The sequence below is a fragment of the Poeciliopsis prolifica genome, unplaced genomic scaffold, assembly GCF_027474105.1.
Source record: "Poeciliopsis prolifica strain line A6 unplaced genomic scaffold, Auburn_PproV2 SCAFFOLD006, whole genome shotgun sequence".
Classification (NCBI taxonomy): domain Eukaryota; kingdom Metazoa; phylum Chordata; class Actinopteri; order Cyprinodontiformes; family Poeciliidae; genus Poeciliopsis; species Poeciliopsis prolifica.
The window spans coordinates 16,657,086-16,674,214 of NW_026562381.1; the positions used below are offsets into that span (position 1 = coordinate 16,657,086).

Below are 17,129 nucleotides of genomic sequence, written 5' to 3' on the forward strand. Positions count from 1 at the left end.
AAGATCTTTTTGAGTCTCATCTCTCTGATGAGACTGGGGGTTCATCTTGAAGCCCCACTATTTTTGCCGACACCAAGAAAGGTGTCGGCAAAAAGGAAAAGCCCCTGGCAGTGCCCAAGCCGGAGAAGTAACTGCAATATTGGAAGGACTTCTGGAACTGGCAAAAAGAAAGATCAAAAGCACCAGGTTAGTCACAGATAGCTATTACTGTGCCCAAGCCCTTAAAAAGATTTGTTCATTTGGGAAGAAAATGGTTTTGAAAGCAGAGAAGCAAACCTCCCCAGCAGGGGAGGTTTGGATGAGGTTGTATGGTTGTATGGAGCGTGCATGAGGCCCTAGGACATGCAGGCGTACGTCCTACCCATAAGGAGCTGGAGGAACCAGAGTTTGGATCCCAGTGAAACAAGTCCAATCGGATGAAGAGGATGGACAGGATTGTCCCAAATTTTCTTAGTCCTTTTGTTGACATTATGAATGTTTTTGTGCTCTCATTTGTTGTTGTTGTTGTTTTTTTTCTCATTATTAGATTATTGTGTGTCACATCACGTGACCTGTCTAATTGAACACACTTGTGTACAATAAAAGGGTGTGTCCTCCAAACAAAGGGAGAACAACATGAAAGCCAAACCGGTGCGAGTTTCTTGATGTCACGTTCAACGCTGTGCCGAAAACTGATTCTGCTAACAGGTTATGGGCCCAGAATCAATGAAGAAACAGGTGAATGCCTCGACAGACCGTGAACACCTGCTGTGTAAGTAAACGAGGAAAATGAACAGAAAAGAAAAAGACATGGCACACAGCCGCTGGTCAAGACTTCTTTTTGATGGAGATGAGAAAAATTCTGAACTATGGGAAACCAAGTTTTTAGGACATCTTCGACTGCAAGGGTTGAAACAGACAATTTTGACATGTTCCTCCGATGATGACGATGAAGAGGAAGACGCGAAGAAAAATGCTGAAGCTTATGCCGAGCTCATTCAGTTTTTGGATGACAAGAGTCTATCACTTATCATGCATGACGCGGCAGACAACGGACGTGCGGCACTTGGAATCCTGCGGGCCCATTACGCCGGCAAAGGAAAGCCAAGAGTGATTAACTTGTACACTGAACTGACTTCGCTGCAGAAATCACCCAGTGAATCGGTTACAGAGTACATCATCAGAGCAGAGACCGCGATCACCGCTTTAAGGAATGCAGATGAGGTGCTGAGCGATGGACTTTTAATCGCCATGATAATGAAAGGACTTCCAGGGACATTTAAGCCATTTGCTGTTTACATTAGGCAAAGCGAAGATGGTGATAAATTGACTTTTGCAGAGTTTAAGACTAAACTCAGAAGTTTTGAAGACATTGAGAATATGCGTGCTACAGTATCTGAAGACAATGTGATGAAAGCTAAAGCACATTCTGGCACAAAATGCGCACCAAGAGGCGCAAATGATCCTGGAGCAGGAAGTTCTGAGATTGTGTGTTTTAAATGTGGGATGAAAGGCCACATAAGCAGAACCTGCCAGCGGAAGCAATGGTGCAGTTACTGTAAGAATAACAGTCACAGCAACGTAACCTGCAGACGGAGAAAACAACGGGACAACGCACGGAAAGTAGCCGAAGAGACGGGTGGCGACAGAGTTTGCATTCCGGGTGAGCGACGCTGACACGCGAGTGGACGACATCAGGAGGAGAGGTCTGATGGTGGACGCTGGTGCAACATCGCATATAATCACCGACATCGGGAAGTTTTGGAAGCTTGATGAAAGTTTCCAGGCCGAGACGCACTGCGTGGAATTGGCAGATGGATCCAGGTGTTTTGGGGTTGCTAAGCAACGAGGAGACGCGGAAGTGTGTTTGATCGACAACAGAGGTCGACGTCTTAAAACAGTGCTGAGGAACGCATTGTACATCCCTTCATATCCGCAGGACATCTTCTCAGTGAAGCTGCAACATCCAGCGGAGCAACGGTGATCTTCAAAGGAAAGAACGTTCTTCTCAGAGACGATACCAAGTTCCCCATTCACGTATGTAACAAACTGTATTATTTGCAAACGACGGACAATGAATGTGGTGGTGTAAAAAATTTTATGACTTACAAGGTTGGCATGAGATTCTTGGACATTGCAATTACAGAGATGTACTGAAGCTAGAAAATGTTGTTCATGGCATGGAAATTAAAGGGAGAGGTGAACCAATGCCATATTGTGAAGTTTGCACAAAAGGAAAATTTGTTCAAACTAGGAACAAGGAGCCAGATGCAAGAGCTAAAGAACCTCTAGCAATGGTCCACACAGATTTAGCAGGACCTATAGATCCAATGTCAAAGATGGTCACAGATATGCATTATCCTTCACGGATGATTATTCCAGTGCAGTTTTTGTATATTTTTTGAAAAACAAGAGTGATACAGTACAAGCTACTGAAAAGTTTATTGCTGACATGACCCCACATGGAAAGATTAAATGTATGAGGTCAGATAATGGTACAGAATTCACAGGAAAAGAGTATCAGGCATTACTGAGCAGAATAGTATCAGACACGAGACCTCCGCACCATATTCTCCACATCAAAATGGTACGGCAGAACGAAACTGGAGAACTTTATTTGACATGGCTAGATGTATGTTAATCGATGGTGAGTTACCAAAAATGTTATGGCCATATGCAGTTCAGACAGCTGCTGTAGTGCGAAACAGATGTTTTTAATCGCACAAACAAACAACCCTTACTTCATGTTGACAGGCACACAGGCTAACATTTCTAGGATGCACAAGTTTGGATGCGTTTGTTACACTTACAAACGAGAGAAAGGGAAGCTGGATTCAAGGTGTGAAAAAGGCATTTTTATAGGGTATGACAAGAATAGCCCAGCTTATATGGTCTACTATCCAAACAGCAGGAAAATCCAGAAACACAGGCTTGTGGAAATTGTATCCAGAGAGAAAAATGAGACTGATGTAACTTTGGATGATGATGATGATGATGATGATGATATGATAAGAATTAGTCCCAAAGCAACCAAAACTTCAGATGCTGATCCAGTAAATCAGGACCCGAGCATAGAAAAAGAACCAATGGCGAGTACCAGTCACACAACAAAACATGAAGAACCTGAGAGGTGATACCCTGTCAGAGAAAGAAAGAAACCAGATTATTTAGATGACTATGTATGTAGCATTGATGATGACGAGCAAATAGCTAACATTGATTACTGTTACAGACTGATAAGTGGAGTACCTCAAACCTACAAAGAAGCTGTAACGTCTGTGAATGCAAAAGAGTGGGTTACAGCAATGGATGTGGAAATGCAGTCATTACAGGACAATGTTACTTTTTCCCTGACCAACTTACCTGAGGGTAAAGCTGTAGTGGGGGTAAATGGGTGTATACAATCAAAAAGAATAATGATGGATCAGATAAATACAAGGCTAGATATGTTGCTAAAGGATTCAGTCAAAAGAAAGGTGTGAACTATGATGAAACCTTTTCACCAACTGCTAGCATGACGAGCATCAGAGTGTTAATGCAAAAGGTAGCACAGGAGAACATGTTTGTTCACCAGATGGATGTAAAGACAGCATATTTACATGCTCCAATTGAATGTGAACTTTATATTGAACAACCAGAGGGCTACAAGAAGGAATCTCAAGAAAATGAGAAACTGGTGTATAAACTACAAAAATCTCTTTATGGACTCAAACAGTCGGGCAGAAACTGGAACAAAATGTTGCATGACTACCTATGTGAAATCAAGTTTGTTCAAAACCCTGCTGATAATTGTGTTTACACAAAGATTAATGATACTGCAACCGTGCATATCATTATATGGGTCGATGATTTGATTATTGCTGCCAGTGATACAAATATCCTTAAAGATGTAAAAGAGAAACTTGCATCCAAATTTAAGATGAAGGACTTAGGAAATTGACACATTTTCTTGGCATTGACTTTGAAAAAGAGGCTGACAGTGTTAAATGTCACAGTCGAAGTATGTGAAGAAAATACTGGAAAAGTTTGACATGCAGAACTGTAAGCCACGAACTACCCTTGTGAGCAGAAACTTAATTATGATGATAATGCTGAAGTAATGAGTGATGTCAGAAAATACAGGGAGGCAGTAGGAAGCTTAATCTATTTGTCAACATGTACAAGACCAGATTTAAGCTATGTAGTAGTAAACTGACACAGTACTTTGCAAACCCAACCACAGAGCAGTGGAATACTGTAAAGCATGTTTTTAGGTATCTAAGAGGCACACAAGATAAAGAACTATGTTTTAAAAGGGGTGCCTGTGATAACCTTATATATGCATACAGTGATGCTGATTGGGCAGGTGATGTATCCGATCGAAGGAGTACAACAGGTTACTGTATGAGTCTAAATAAAGATGGTCCGTTAGTCTCATGGAAGACCAAAAGACAGCCTGCAGTAGCTCTATCTACATGTGAAGTAGAGTACATGGCACTAGCTGCTACTGTACAGGAATGCTTATACTTGAAACAACTGTTGTTCAACATGGATGGTCTGGATTATTTAGCTAAGATTTATGAGGACAATCAGGGTACCATATCCTTAGCCAAAAATCCTGTGAATAGACAAAGATGTAAACATATTGATATTAAATATATTTTGTCAGAACAGTTGTAAATGAAGAAAAAGTGTTTCTAGACTGTCCAACTAATGAAATGGTTGCAGATGTACTAACTAAACCAGCAACAAAGATTAAGTTGAGGAAGTATGAAATGTTTATGTTTGGCGAATCATGAATGTATTTTGGTTGAAATATTAAGAGTCAGAGGAAGCTACCCAAATGTGAGCAAGTGGGGGTGTTGACATTATGAATGTTTTTGTGCTCTCATTTGTTGTTGTTGTTGTTTTTTTTCTCATTATTGGATTATTGTGTGTCACATCACGTGACCTGTCTAATTGAACACACTTGTGTACAATAAAAGGGTGTGTCCTCCAAACAAAAGGAGAACAACACAAAAGCCAAACCGGTGCGAGTTTCTTGATGTCACGTTCAACGCTGTGCCGAAAACTGATTCTGCTAACACCTTTTAAGAATCTTTCTCTGTATGACCATCTCCAGAGGTTTCTCAGAACAGAACCAGTCTTCTTTACCAGTCTGTTGAGCTCTGACGGTCCCTGGCTCTGATGCTGCTCCAGTCCAGTCTGTGATCCAGATGAACACTGAGGTGTTTATATCCCTCAAACACGTCCACTTCTTCTTCCATGATGGAAACAGGTTTGATCTAATCCCGATCCTCCTGAAATCAACAATCATTTCCTTCATTTGTTTCAGGTTCTTTCTCAGGAGTCCTCCATCATACCACAAAGATTTTATGCAAATTCCTGATAATAAATTGGCAGTGGAAGAAAATTTTAATTTGATAATTATTAATATTCAAATATTATTCAAATATTATTATATTAATACAATAATTATTCTAATATATTCATATATATATATATATATATATATATATTATATCTATAATATATATATATATATATATATATATATATATATATATATATATATATATATATATATATATGGAAACATAAATACCAGGGCCTCAGGGAGGAACTGGAGAGGGCCTGGAAGGTGAAGACCACAGTGGTGCCTGAGGCATCGGGGCATCGGGCCCTCGGGGCAGTCACCCCCAAAACTGGAGCAATGGCTACAACAGATCCCAGGAACAACATCAGACTCTCAGTTCAGAAATGTGCAGTCCTTGGCACAGCCAAGATACTGCAGGACCCTCAAGCTCCCAGGCATTAGTGGAACATGGTCAAAGACTCCTCTTAAAATTACCTGGCATGTGCTACACAGTGGTGCTATGAAAGTAATGAATGGACCGGCTGGTCTGATTGTGAAGTGCAGCTGAAGCTGACTGAGTCCAGTTTCTTGAATTTCAGCTTACAGCAGGAGAGGAGAAGAACGAAGTGGAGCACAGGTTGAGATGAGTGGTGAAGGCCAGTAGCTTTGGTGAAGCTTTAAAACCACAGAGGGCGATAGGAATCTGAGGTCTCCACTGTTGCCATGGTCTAAATAGGAGTCATGTTCTTAATGCCAACTACAGATTCGTCAGCCACAGCTCTCCACAAAGTCACCAGAAACTGATCTCCACTCTCTAGTTTTTTCACAATTTCTTTGCCCATGTCACCGTCTGGCAGCCTGAGATCCTCTCTGGTCTCTCCATTGTCTTCCAACAGGGTCAGGAAGCCGTCTATGATATCAAGTACCTGATAGTCCTTTCTTATCACATTTGGGACATCCATGTTATGTGTGGAGGGGCAGATATCTTCATACTTTTTCGCAGTAAAAATGTCGATACCAGTAAGATGCACCTTGGCATGCCCATGCTTTCCAGTCTTGGAGGTAGACATCTCAACTATTTTACAGGGATGTCCTTTCAGCATAACAAAGACATTCTCCATTCAGTACCGTGCACTGAATGGAGAATGTAGCTGAGGCACCAGCATCTGCGGTGGAGAAGTCATCATCTGCCATAGTGGGCCAGGGGCTGCTCTTCTGTGTCGCTCACAAAAAAAGATGAGAATCATGTCGCATATGCGTGGAGTTTCGGTTCCAAGCATATGCGTGGGCGAACCAACCAGACATTGTCGTACTGGATAAACAACAGAGGAAAGCTGTTGTGGTAGATGTAGCAATACCAAGTGATTGCAACATCAGGAAAAAGGAGCACGAGAAACTGGAGAAATACCAGGGCCTCAGGGAAGAACTGGAGAGGGCCTGGAAGGTGAAGACCACAGTGGTGCCTGTGGTCATCGGGGCCTCGGGGCAGTAACCCCCAAACTGGAGCAATGGCTACAACAGATCCCAGGAACAACATCAGACATCTCAGTCCAGAAATGTGCAGTCCTTGGCACAGCCAAGATACTGCAGGACCCTCAAGCTCCCAGGCCTCTGGTAGAGGACCCGAGCTCAGAGGATAAGAACCACCCGCGGTGGGTGAGAAGGGAATTTTTTTTTATATATATACATACTTCAAATATTAAGTATGGATTTGAATATTGAGGTATTATCTTAGTTTAATTAAACCAAAAAAATATTTTACAGACCTACATGTCTTCTACCAATTACTTTACCTGCCAACTTATGGTTAAACATAACTTTTCTATTTAAAAAAAATAAAAAATCTAACGCCAACCCACATTTCTAAGATTAAAAAAGGTAATCACGTTTCACTTTCTCAGATGGTTAAAGAACATACATCAAAAAAGAAATCCATGAGGACCCAGGGAGCCTTGCCAGTGTGAAAACCTTTTAACTGAGATCCAGACATTTAAAATCAAATGTCTGTCACAATGAAACAGACATAACATGAACATATTCAGTTTAAAAAGTACAACGATCCAAATTAATCTCTTGATGGTTGATGGTTTATTGTGACCTGAATTGTGATCGCTAAGCAGTGATGAAACTAGTTGTAAAATCAAATTGATTTGATTAAACTAATTACAGACTTGATTTTACTCTAACATAAAATATTAATTCAAAAGTTTTGCTAGAACTAATTAAAAGTTCATGCAAACCCTTTTTTAGGGTCCATTGGAATAGCTGAGGTTTAAATAAATTCATCATGGATTATATCTGAGTTCTGGTTATTATTGTAGCTTTTAACCTAAATAAATAAAGAACTTTCTCTGACTAACTTTCCAAAATGGGATCCATGATTGAGAGAGTAATGTAAAAAATAAAATAACAGCCCCTTCAGATTATACAATTGCTGGAGACATTGACTTTCTCCAAGGTAATCGTTGAAGCATCAATTTGTAAGCAGTGGTTTTACTAAACATACTGAGAGCTGCACCTTGCTTGCAACTCAGTGTGTTCTTCCACAGATGTCTAACTTGCCTTTTTGTAGATTCATTTCTTGCCCTGCAGTCAAACAGTGTTTTTGTTTTTAGCTTATCCACGTTAGCTGATATCTATTTGACAGCTCATCCGCTCCGTCCTATTACTGAAACCCTCAAGGGTTGAAGAAGCACGAACACCCATGACAGTTTCTTATCTTGAAAAACCAACTTTGACAAAATGGGGAAAACAGAGAGAGCCAGGCAGGAACGTTAAGAGTAAAATGTACATATAACCACACCTCCGATAAGCTTGTTATTGTACTGAGGCCTCAGTGATGGAACTGGAAGGCATAGGACCCATCCAAGACCAGAGCTGTTTTCTTTTGCAGACATTGATCAGTTATAAAGCAAAGTGATGCTAAGGAACGTCTCAATATTAGGATGTTTATTTTTGCATAAAATAAAAACAAAACACAAAGTCTGGAAAGACATTTTTCTGATAAATAAAAATCCTAGGTGAGCTGTTCCTCAATTTAGGGTGGCTTTTTAAACATTACACACCTGGTTATAAAAGTAGAAATTTATGCCAAGAAAATGAAACTGAAAAGTATTTTAAAAAATTTCTTTGACACATATAATAATCTAGTTGCAAATGGTAAATGTGCACACCCTTAAATAAATTTTGACAGACTTTTGGATTCCTAGCAAGCAGTCAGTCTGTTTTGGTACAAATATCACATCTAATGTTGGGAAAAAGATTGTCCACAGCTCTCCTCAGGGAACTCCCAAGTCATGCTCTGCCAGTTTATGACTTTGGCAGGACATTACTAAACTTTGCTTCTTCCCCAGATAAAGTTTTTTCTTGATTTGTGCTCACAATGATCCTGGAAAATGAGTTGCTAAAAACTCACCGTCAGCCTATTGGCAGTTTATCATTCGAGTTATTTCATGGTGTTTTAATTTATTTCAATCTAGAATTTGTATTCTTTGAACATTTAACAAAAATATTAGTTACTTATGTTACTGAGAATTTCTTACATTTAAGCCCCAGATTATTCATAAGCCTGACAAATTTAGGTGTAAATTTGTCATTTATTTTCCCACAAATCTCTTGTGAGTATTATTTATGATTTAGAGAGGGCCAACAAGAGTCCTGACTGATACCCGAGAGAGAATCAGTGAAGCGAGCTCCACCAACAACTTGGACCTGATCACCAAAGATAACATTGTGAAAATACCAGTGAGTTTAGTGCTGCTCAGAAATGATAAGAAATGTTTGGTAGCTGCAATGCAGATAAAGATTTTTATATGTATATGCTGCCATTATTTTTGCTATTCTTCTTCTTAGACCTTTTGACAGGTTATTTTTGAACATTTGTAAACTTTCAGTAAACTATGGCCTTAAGGAAAAATTAATGGTCAGGAATATCCTATAAAAAAAACCAGTGTTGTATAAAGTACTGAAATCTCGGAGTCAAGTAAAAGTTTAGGTACCACTCCAAAATATGACTTTGGTAAAAGTAAAAGTCACTGATTGAAATGTTACTTGAGTTAAAGTCTTAAAGTATCTGAAATGTCTTGTACTTAAGTCTGGAAATTACTGTAACAATGGATGAACTCAAGTAATGTAATAAAAAGTACAAGTAAAAAGTAAAACAAGACAAATGCAGTTTGAATGACATTTTTTATATTTTGGTAAACTTGTTAAATACACTTAAAATAATGTACAGAACCAAGTGCAGGCAAAATTAAACCTGCTAATAGATAAACCTGCAGCATCATTTAGTTAAGAAAATTAGATGCTTTACTTAAATCACAAGGTTAACTTAACCTGCTTTACAACTGAACCAGCTTCTTAGTAAACCCTCCAGGACAGAAAATACAAAGTTTCTATAAGTTTCCCTTTCAGTAAGGTCAGTGCTGAAAATGAGAAAAATAGTCAGTACAGAAAATGCGGCCAACATGAAGAAAAAAAAAACACCTTACGATTACTCTATTTCACAAACTATAGGTGCACACAACTGGTCATTATGCAAAAGAATAAAAGAATTGGGAGGGAAATGCAGCTTATTTGGCATCTGAAGAGAGAGAACTTTTTGTTAACTTGGTGTTTAATGGGAGAAGCGAAACAGACCTCCGTGAAGCTGACACACACCTACTCAAATAATCCAGCAAATAGTCTGATTGGTTAGTGCTCATGTAGTGGTTATAAAACTATTTCAAACAACGAAAAAGGAAAACAAGATCTAATGATCTGCGATCGATTATTCTGGTCTCAAGTTCAGCACTACAGGCAGATAACGGTACAGATACGGCAAAAGGTAGCCTACGTTTAAAGAAGTTAAAAGAAATGTACTTTTTATTACTGTTACTTTTCTTTGTTGCTTTTCCGCCTATGTTTGTTTGTGGTTCTTGAAAAGCCTAACCTTTTGAACCGAATGTTTTGAGAGTTTGTTGGTCGTTCGAGTCTCGATTGTTTTGTCTGTTGGAATGTAGGGGGACGTAACGGTTATGCTCCATTATAACACCGGACATGCAAGAGTAACATTGTGTCCGTGTTTTCATTACTCCCCTTTATAGGTAAAGTTCAAACTCATAAGAAATTGCTCTATCACTGTTTGTTTAATGAACAGAGAATGTTGTGGTGATTGTTATAGCGATGTTTGTTTAATTAACAGAGAGCGCTGCGGTGATTTTGATAACTAGTTTAAGAGCTGCTGTGCTATACTTAGCTTCCTGGTTAACGGCGTAGGCTACTGTGTGGTTCGATTTGTTTTACTGTGCCGCATAACTAGAATGTGTGTAATGTTCAATGTAACAGAGTAATGTCTGAAACTGTTTTGAAATTATAACACCGGACATGCAAAGAGTAACATTGTGTCCGTGTTTTCATTACTCCCCTTTATAGAGGCGTAACACTCACATGGTGCCATTAAAATTTTTGTTTGTGCAGCTTTGGTTTCCAAGATATTAAAAATTATTTTAGGCCATCCAAAATATATACTTTTTAAGATTACAATTACTGGGAATGTGTCATGAATTTTGTGTCAGTTGGTCACAAGGCAAGAAATCTATTTCCATTAGTTTCTCAGGAGAGTTTGGATGTAAAATTTGCTGACTCTCCCTGAGTGAAACTCCGACACCTTGAGGAAGGGGAGACCTAGAGACTGGCTGGCCGAAATTAGCGTTCATGAATCGGATCAACCTCGAGTTAGGCGCCGCTCACACGGGATATTGGAACAGTCAAAATCCAAATTGAAAACAACTTTGCTGCGTTGTTTTAACGGCACAAACCTGCACAAACCTGCAAATGAACCAGCCCACTTTGGTTTATTTTTGAGCAAAATGGGGGGATGGTGAACTCTGGATGGCCCAAAAAATCATTTTAATATCTCGGAAACCAAAGCTGCAAAAACGAACATTTTAACGCACAGACCAAACGGAGAACTAACCAATCACACTGTTTGCTGGACTTTTTGACGTAGGTGGGGAGGAGCGAAACCTGTGTATCCTATTGGTGGTGATGAACAAGCCCAGGCAAGCTGGCTTTGTTGCAGTCGATCAGTAGGTTGGTCAAAACATTTGCGTTTCTCTCTCGTTTTTTTGTAACGAGTAACTAAACCACACATTGAAAATGTATCAGAGTAAAAGTTTGAAATTAAGATTGGAAATGTAGTGAAGTAAAAGTGAAAGTTATCAAAAATTTTCTTACTCGAGGAAAGTATGAAGTACTCCAATATATACTTAAGTAAAGTAGTGAAGTATTTTTACTTCGTTACTATACAAGACTGAAAAAAACACTGACATTTGTTTCAGGTCAACCAGATTCAATATAATTCATGTTAGTTTGGATAACAAGATAAAAAAATTTAAATGATTTAGGTATTTGTCTGAATTTGTGCACACACATGCAAGCAAGTTACTCTAGCTTTTATTTCTTACTTTTTTAGAATTTCCTCTTCATAGTAACAGATACGTTTGAAGCAATTTTGAAATGACTTGAAATGTTTTTTTTGTTTTTTTTTTAAATTACAATCATGCTAGCAGTTTGACAGGGACGTGAAAACTTTTGAGTCCAGCTGTATGGTGAAGCAGTAGAATTTTAAAAGTTATTTCCTACATCAACCTCATGTGAAAGAAATGTCAGTGAGGCAGCTCCAACATCTTCAATGAAACTAAAACCCCTTTATCGATTACACTCTGCACCTACCAAATCATTTAGAAAGGTTTTGGTTCCCAGGGAAGTAAAATATTAAGGTCAACACTGACAAATAGCAAATCTACTGTCAATAATGTGTGAGAGTCCATGACGAACAAATAGGTCCGTGCATCAAATATTAGGTGGTCACTTTGTACAGAGACTGTCTCCATGATCAGGACTGAGGAAGTATAACCTAAAGATTGTCACATTCAGCACAGGGTGGAGATGAGATCCGTCAGTGTGAGGAGACACTCTGATGGATGTTTTTTTTCCTGTTTCCAAAACTGGTTTTGCATTTTTAAATTTTAAAATATCTACCAGAGGGAGCTTTTTTTAGGTCAATAATTCTTGAATACTGACATGAATCCCATAGTGACCCATAACCTCTAATCTCAGAGGTTGAGAAATTTCCAGACCTAAATCCAAATGAGAATCTGCTGACATTAAAACTGACATTGATAGAGGCTGTATCTCCAAATTAGTTGAAATATAGCTGTTTTACAAAAGAGGACAATGTGTAAAAATGTTTATATCCATGTGAAAAGATGATAGAAACATGCAACAGCCACAGAAATAGGTTTGTAATGAATTTCCTCAGGAGGGTTAAACACAAATGAAACTTTTTATGTTCTGATTTATTAGAAAAAGAGGAAACACATGAATTACTTTTCTTCTACTTAGGATTATGCAGTATTTTACATGACAAAGTCAGGAAATACTACACAGAAGTTTTGGTTGTAGTGTGAATAGTTATAGAAGACACTAAAACCACCTTTTGAAGGTCTCTGGCATTTTCTGGGTGCTTCTCGTACATCTGACTGCTGACAGATTGATTGCAAAAATAAATTTCACCATCGTGTTTTTGTCCTTTTCATCCACAAATTCTGGGAACTTCAAAGTAGTAAACAGTGTATATGTTATCTCCATAGCTTATTGAAAAATCTACACAAATACACACTACTGCATAAGCTTGACCTGCTGGCTGCTGAAGGTCAGAAAAGACACAACAAGCGTCTTACTTTCATTTTCACAAACAGATGCGGTCAGAAAAAGGTTAGATGTCGACAGCAGTTGATTGCTTTTTTGACAGCGAAGCTTGCAACTGAAAATCCTAACTGCTAACCTAAGAGGTTGCCTGTTTGAATAATCGTGTAATGAGTTTCCTCCAACTTTGACAGTTTTGATTAAAAGCTGGCAAAACTTTAGCTCTCAATGTCTTGACTTCTTGTGTTGCTAAACAGCTTCATCTGTCTGCACTTTTGAAGTTTGTTTCTTATGTGGAATGTTTAGTCTTTTTTTAGAAAGCTTTGACTTCATTCAGAACTTATGAAATATCTTTTTTCTGCATGGAAAGTTGACAGGAAAATGCCACAGAAAAATGTTTTGTTTTTTCCCCCCTGATTTTTATATATTTTAGTGATGCTGGACTAATATTCAATTTGACATAAGAACACCATTTTAAATTTTATACTGTGCTAAATACAGTAAGAAAAGAAGAGACCTTCTCTTCTGTTTTTCCCTCAACTTCTTCAAAGAAGTACATTTTCAGGCTGACTTTTCGGAGTCCTAACCTAGAGAAAAGTTTCTTTTCAGCAGTGGGCTGCCTGCTCTTGCCTCATTGTATGAAAGCAATTGCAGAGTTTTTTCCCCTCTTATCTTTGTCCTCTTTAATCATTACCAAACAACATGCCTTTCTGCACAAAGCGAATACCAATGCAGTAAAAAATCATCCCTTAAATTGACATTCATGGGAGACCCTGCTGCCGTGACCTTCTGTAAGAATCAGATTGATTTCTCAATGTCGAAGTCAGAAACTGGAGAGCAAACAACCATAACAGCGTAGATTCCTCCCTGCTGTTTGATGTTTTTATTGTAGATATTGCATATTAGCAAATTGCGCAAAAAAATTTGCATTATTTTTGTATGAATTCTGTCGCAGTCCCTTTTCCACCTCCAACTTAACCTGTAAAACAGCCTGGGGTTATTTAAGGTACGGGATGGAGGGAGAATCAGAGCCGGCACTGATGTGGAGCTTCTTTCAGCGTTCAAGGTATTGAGTCAGAACCGTTTTCTTTCAGCTTTATTCTAGAAGTTACGCTTTGTAAGCGGTGAGTTGCTGCTCATTTGTGAACAAAAAAAACAACTGAGTCAGCGTCTCATCAGCCGAACTGAAGCGCTGATGGATTTTTCAGGTCAGTGAAGCAATCATTTGGGCAGTGAAGTATTATTTTTCATCCAGAACAACCCTCAGCGACATGTCATCTTCTTCACTTCAAATTTAACAAACAGCGCAATTGATTCACAGCAAAGCATTTTTATGACGGAGTATCAAAAATAGAACATTAGTTTGTGTGCAGAGCAAAATATTAATACAGGAAGCATCTTCGTCCCCGTCTCCATTTTGGAGTGCCCCAGGGCTCTGAATAGGATTCACTGTTTGTCTTGTTGACCAAAGTCTATTTTTTAGGAGCGCACTGTTCCTTTTCATTTCTGTGCTGACAACATTAAGCCCAATCTGTCTGTTAAAGAAAATATAGCAGAACTCAACTGTCAGTATTTCTAAACTGCGTCAGTGAAATTAGGATTTAAACGATGTTCAAGTTTCTGTTAAACTTGTTGTTAAAGAGAACATCTAGGAAACCCCATTAAATATTTAGTACTTTATCAAAGTCTGTTCTGAGCGTTTTTTTTTTGTTTTTGAAGACAAAGTGAACTAAATTAAATAAAAGCACCAGAAAAAGTTGTTTGTGTATTCTCTGTTGTCATGTCTATTACAACAGGCTTAAACCAAAGACATCCAGACTTTCCATCAGCGTTTTTTCCCTGAAGTTGTTTAAACGTCTTAGAGTTTTTGTCACTTCTGGAGGCTCACAGTTGACCTTAACCGCACATTTCAAGCCAGGAAGAAAAAACTGCAAACTCCTTTACGTCTGTCAGACTAACACAAAGTTTTTATTTAATAAAAAAAAAAAAAGATTTGTGAATTAAAATTATGTGTCCTAACAACAATTAGTACACCCTGCCACAAAGAATGCCAAAAAATTGTATGCTTTCAGATCTTTTTTTCCTGGTCATTTTGAAATCTGTATGCTTTTTTATTTTACACAGTTTTCCACCACACACAAAAAAACTATCATCTCTTTGCAAAATATTATGTTTATTTTTATTTCAAACCCTAAAATCACAGATAAGGTTTTCATTAAGTTCCCTTTTTGTACATCACCAATCTTTAATTCCACAAACATGCATTTTCATATCAACTCTGGCAAAAGCCTGGTGGTGACATCTGAGGATTATTGGAGACTTTTTTTTAGCTTCTCCTTTACCAGACTTCAAAACTGTTTCAAAATTTTTGCTGAACGCCTCAAACTGCTCTTTTACTCTTACTATGGTGTTGAGTAACAATTTCCTGATCATGTACGACTGAGGTGATACACCCATGTGCAAATTTAGCCAAAATTTCACATCTGCACAAAAACTATTCAGAAGATAAGTGTGCCTGTAGTCTGAGTCTATATTTATCCAGACATTTCAATAATTAATCATTTTTAAAAAGCTGCTCTACCCCAGAATAAAATGTGAGAACATTCAGCAGCAACACAAACAGGTTGTTGGTTTCATTGATCAAATAAAAGGAACACAGCAATGCTTTCTCTGGTAAGGCGTCCCAACTTTTAGTAACCAGGTGAATATAAACTGCAAATACATTAAACAGATCTGGATGTTCAAACCAACTCTTCAGTTCAAACCAACTGAAGACCTAATTTCTGATCCAGTCTTTCACAGTCAGAGAATTGCTAGCAATGCCCTGTTACTAAGGCACCTTACATTGCTGTAATGAGCATACACTCCAAGGTTGATGTTGCTACTCCCTTTATCATACTTATGCTGTCAGGCTATGTTGTTGAGAATTTAAGAAACACAAACTGAGCAAAAATAGTTCTGCTTCAAACACAAGAGTGGTTATAAAACTGTGCAGCTATAAAGTAATAAGCTTTCTTATATAAGTCATTTCAATAAGTTGCCGTTTTACTGTCGCAGTCTAATATGATTCCTACAAATCCATCTACACTATATAAAAGGCAACCAGTAAGAGCAAGTTGGGGGGCTCTAATAAATGTAAATCACAGCTTGTGACCATGCTGTGCTCCACCCCCTCCTGGGCATATGCTCTGTCACTCAAACTCTCAATCTGCAGCAGGAACCTGGCAATGGCAAAAAAGAAAACCAGAAGAGGTAGAAGAAAATGTCTCTTTCTGAACAGCTGACATTAAATAGCTGTTAAAAAAAAAAAATGGGGGAAAGATGGAGACGAGAGCAGTAAAGCGAGACATCTTAAAATAAGCTGAATACTGCAAGAGATCAAGGAATAGTGAACATCTGTGAAATGGAAGAAAACTGCACCTAAAGGGACTAAAGAGCAATGAGCTCATTTTCACCATTTCATCATCACTTTTCTGTTTTAGTTTTAATCTTTTACAGATCAAATTATTTTTCCATTGCTGTGTAATACTGCCTCTACTCTGAGATCATATCTTAATCCCTAAACACACAACTATTGACGGATCACCCGCTAAATATGGAAGCAGAAGCCGCCGGGTGATTTTCTGTATAATACTTCATTTCAGGCTGAGTGATTTATTGCTTTGTTTTTTTGTGTTGACCATTTTTGCACTATGTTGCTATGCTACACAGCTGTTGTAGTTCATGACGTCTGTAGAAAAAGTTTTGGCCCATCTGAAATATTGTACATTTATAAAGAGCTCTTCCTGAGCAGCTAAAGACAATTAAGAATGATATTCAAAGATGTAAATTTTTTATAATGGTTGCTTGTTAATGTTAAAATATTCACCACATGTATTCGATTGATTTCAGTCTCTTAGCGATACAACTGATTTATACCTCTGTGTGCATCCATGAAAGGCTGCAGCTTTCACCACATTTACAAGGGAAGCAGAAGTTTCCTGAGTCTAATGCATCATAAAGCAACACTGTTTTTACAATCTGCTGGTTCAGCTACACAAATGTTGCTGATCTTAAGTGGAACAAATGAAGATGTCAGTATTGGTTTTTGTTTGCTTCTGCAATATTTTGGTGGTTTTCTGCTTTG

At 38.3% G+C, this 17,129-nt stretch overlaps 2 protein-coding genes and 1 pseudogene across 2 annotated transcripts in view; 1 reads left to right on the forward strand and 2 right to left on the reverse strand.

Moving 5' to 3' along the window:
* LOC129360477 (relaxin receptor 1-like) overlaps positions 1-17,129 on the reverse strand; it is a 100,693-nt gene that overhangs the window by 66,556 nt on the left and 17,008 nt on the right. The gene's annotated exons all lie outside the window — the stretch shown is intronic.
* Positions 565-2,278, forward strand: LOC129360480 (uncharacterized). Its single transcript, XM_055030749.1, has 2 exons — positions 565-2,016; positions 2,126-2,278. The coding sequence occupies exon 1, from the start codon at positions 769-771 to the stop codon at positions 1,654-1,656; it is 888 nt and encodes a 295-aa protein (XP_054886724.1). The 5' UTR covers positions 565-768; the 3' UTR covers positions 1,657-2,016; positions 2,126-2,278.
* LOC129360481 (eukaryotic translation initiation factor 5A-1-like) lies at positions 6,043-6,508 on the reverse strand (annotated as a pseudogene).

What these genes read in the sequence shown, in the direction of transcription:
- LOC129360480 (XM_055030749.1), top strand. Translation starts at nt 769, where the DNA reads ATGAACAGAAAAGAAAAAGACATGGCACACAGCCGCTGGTCAAGACTT.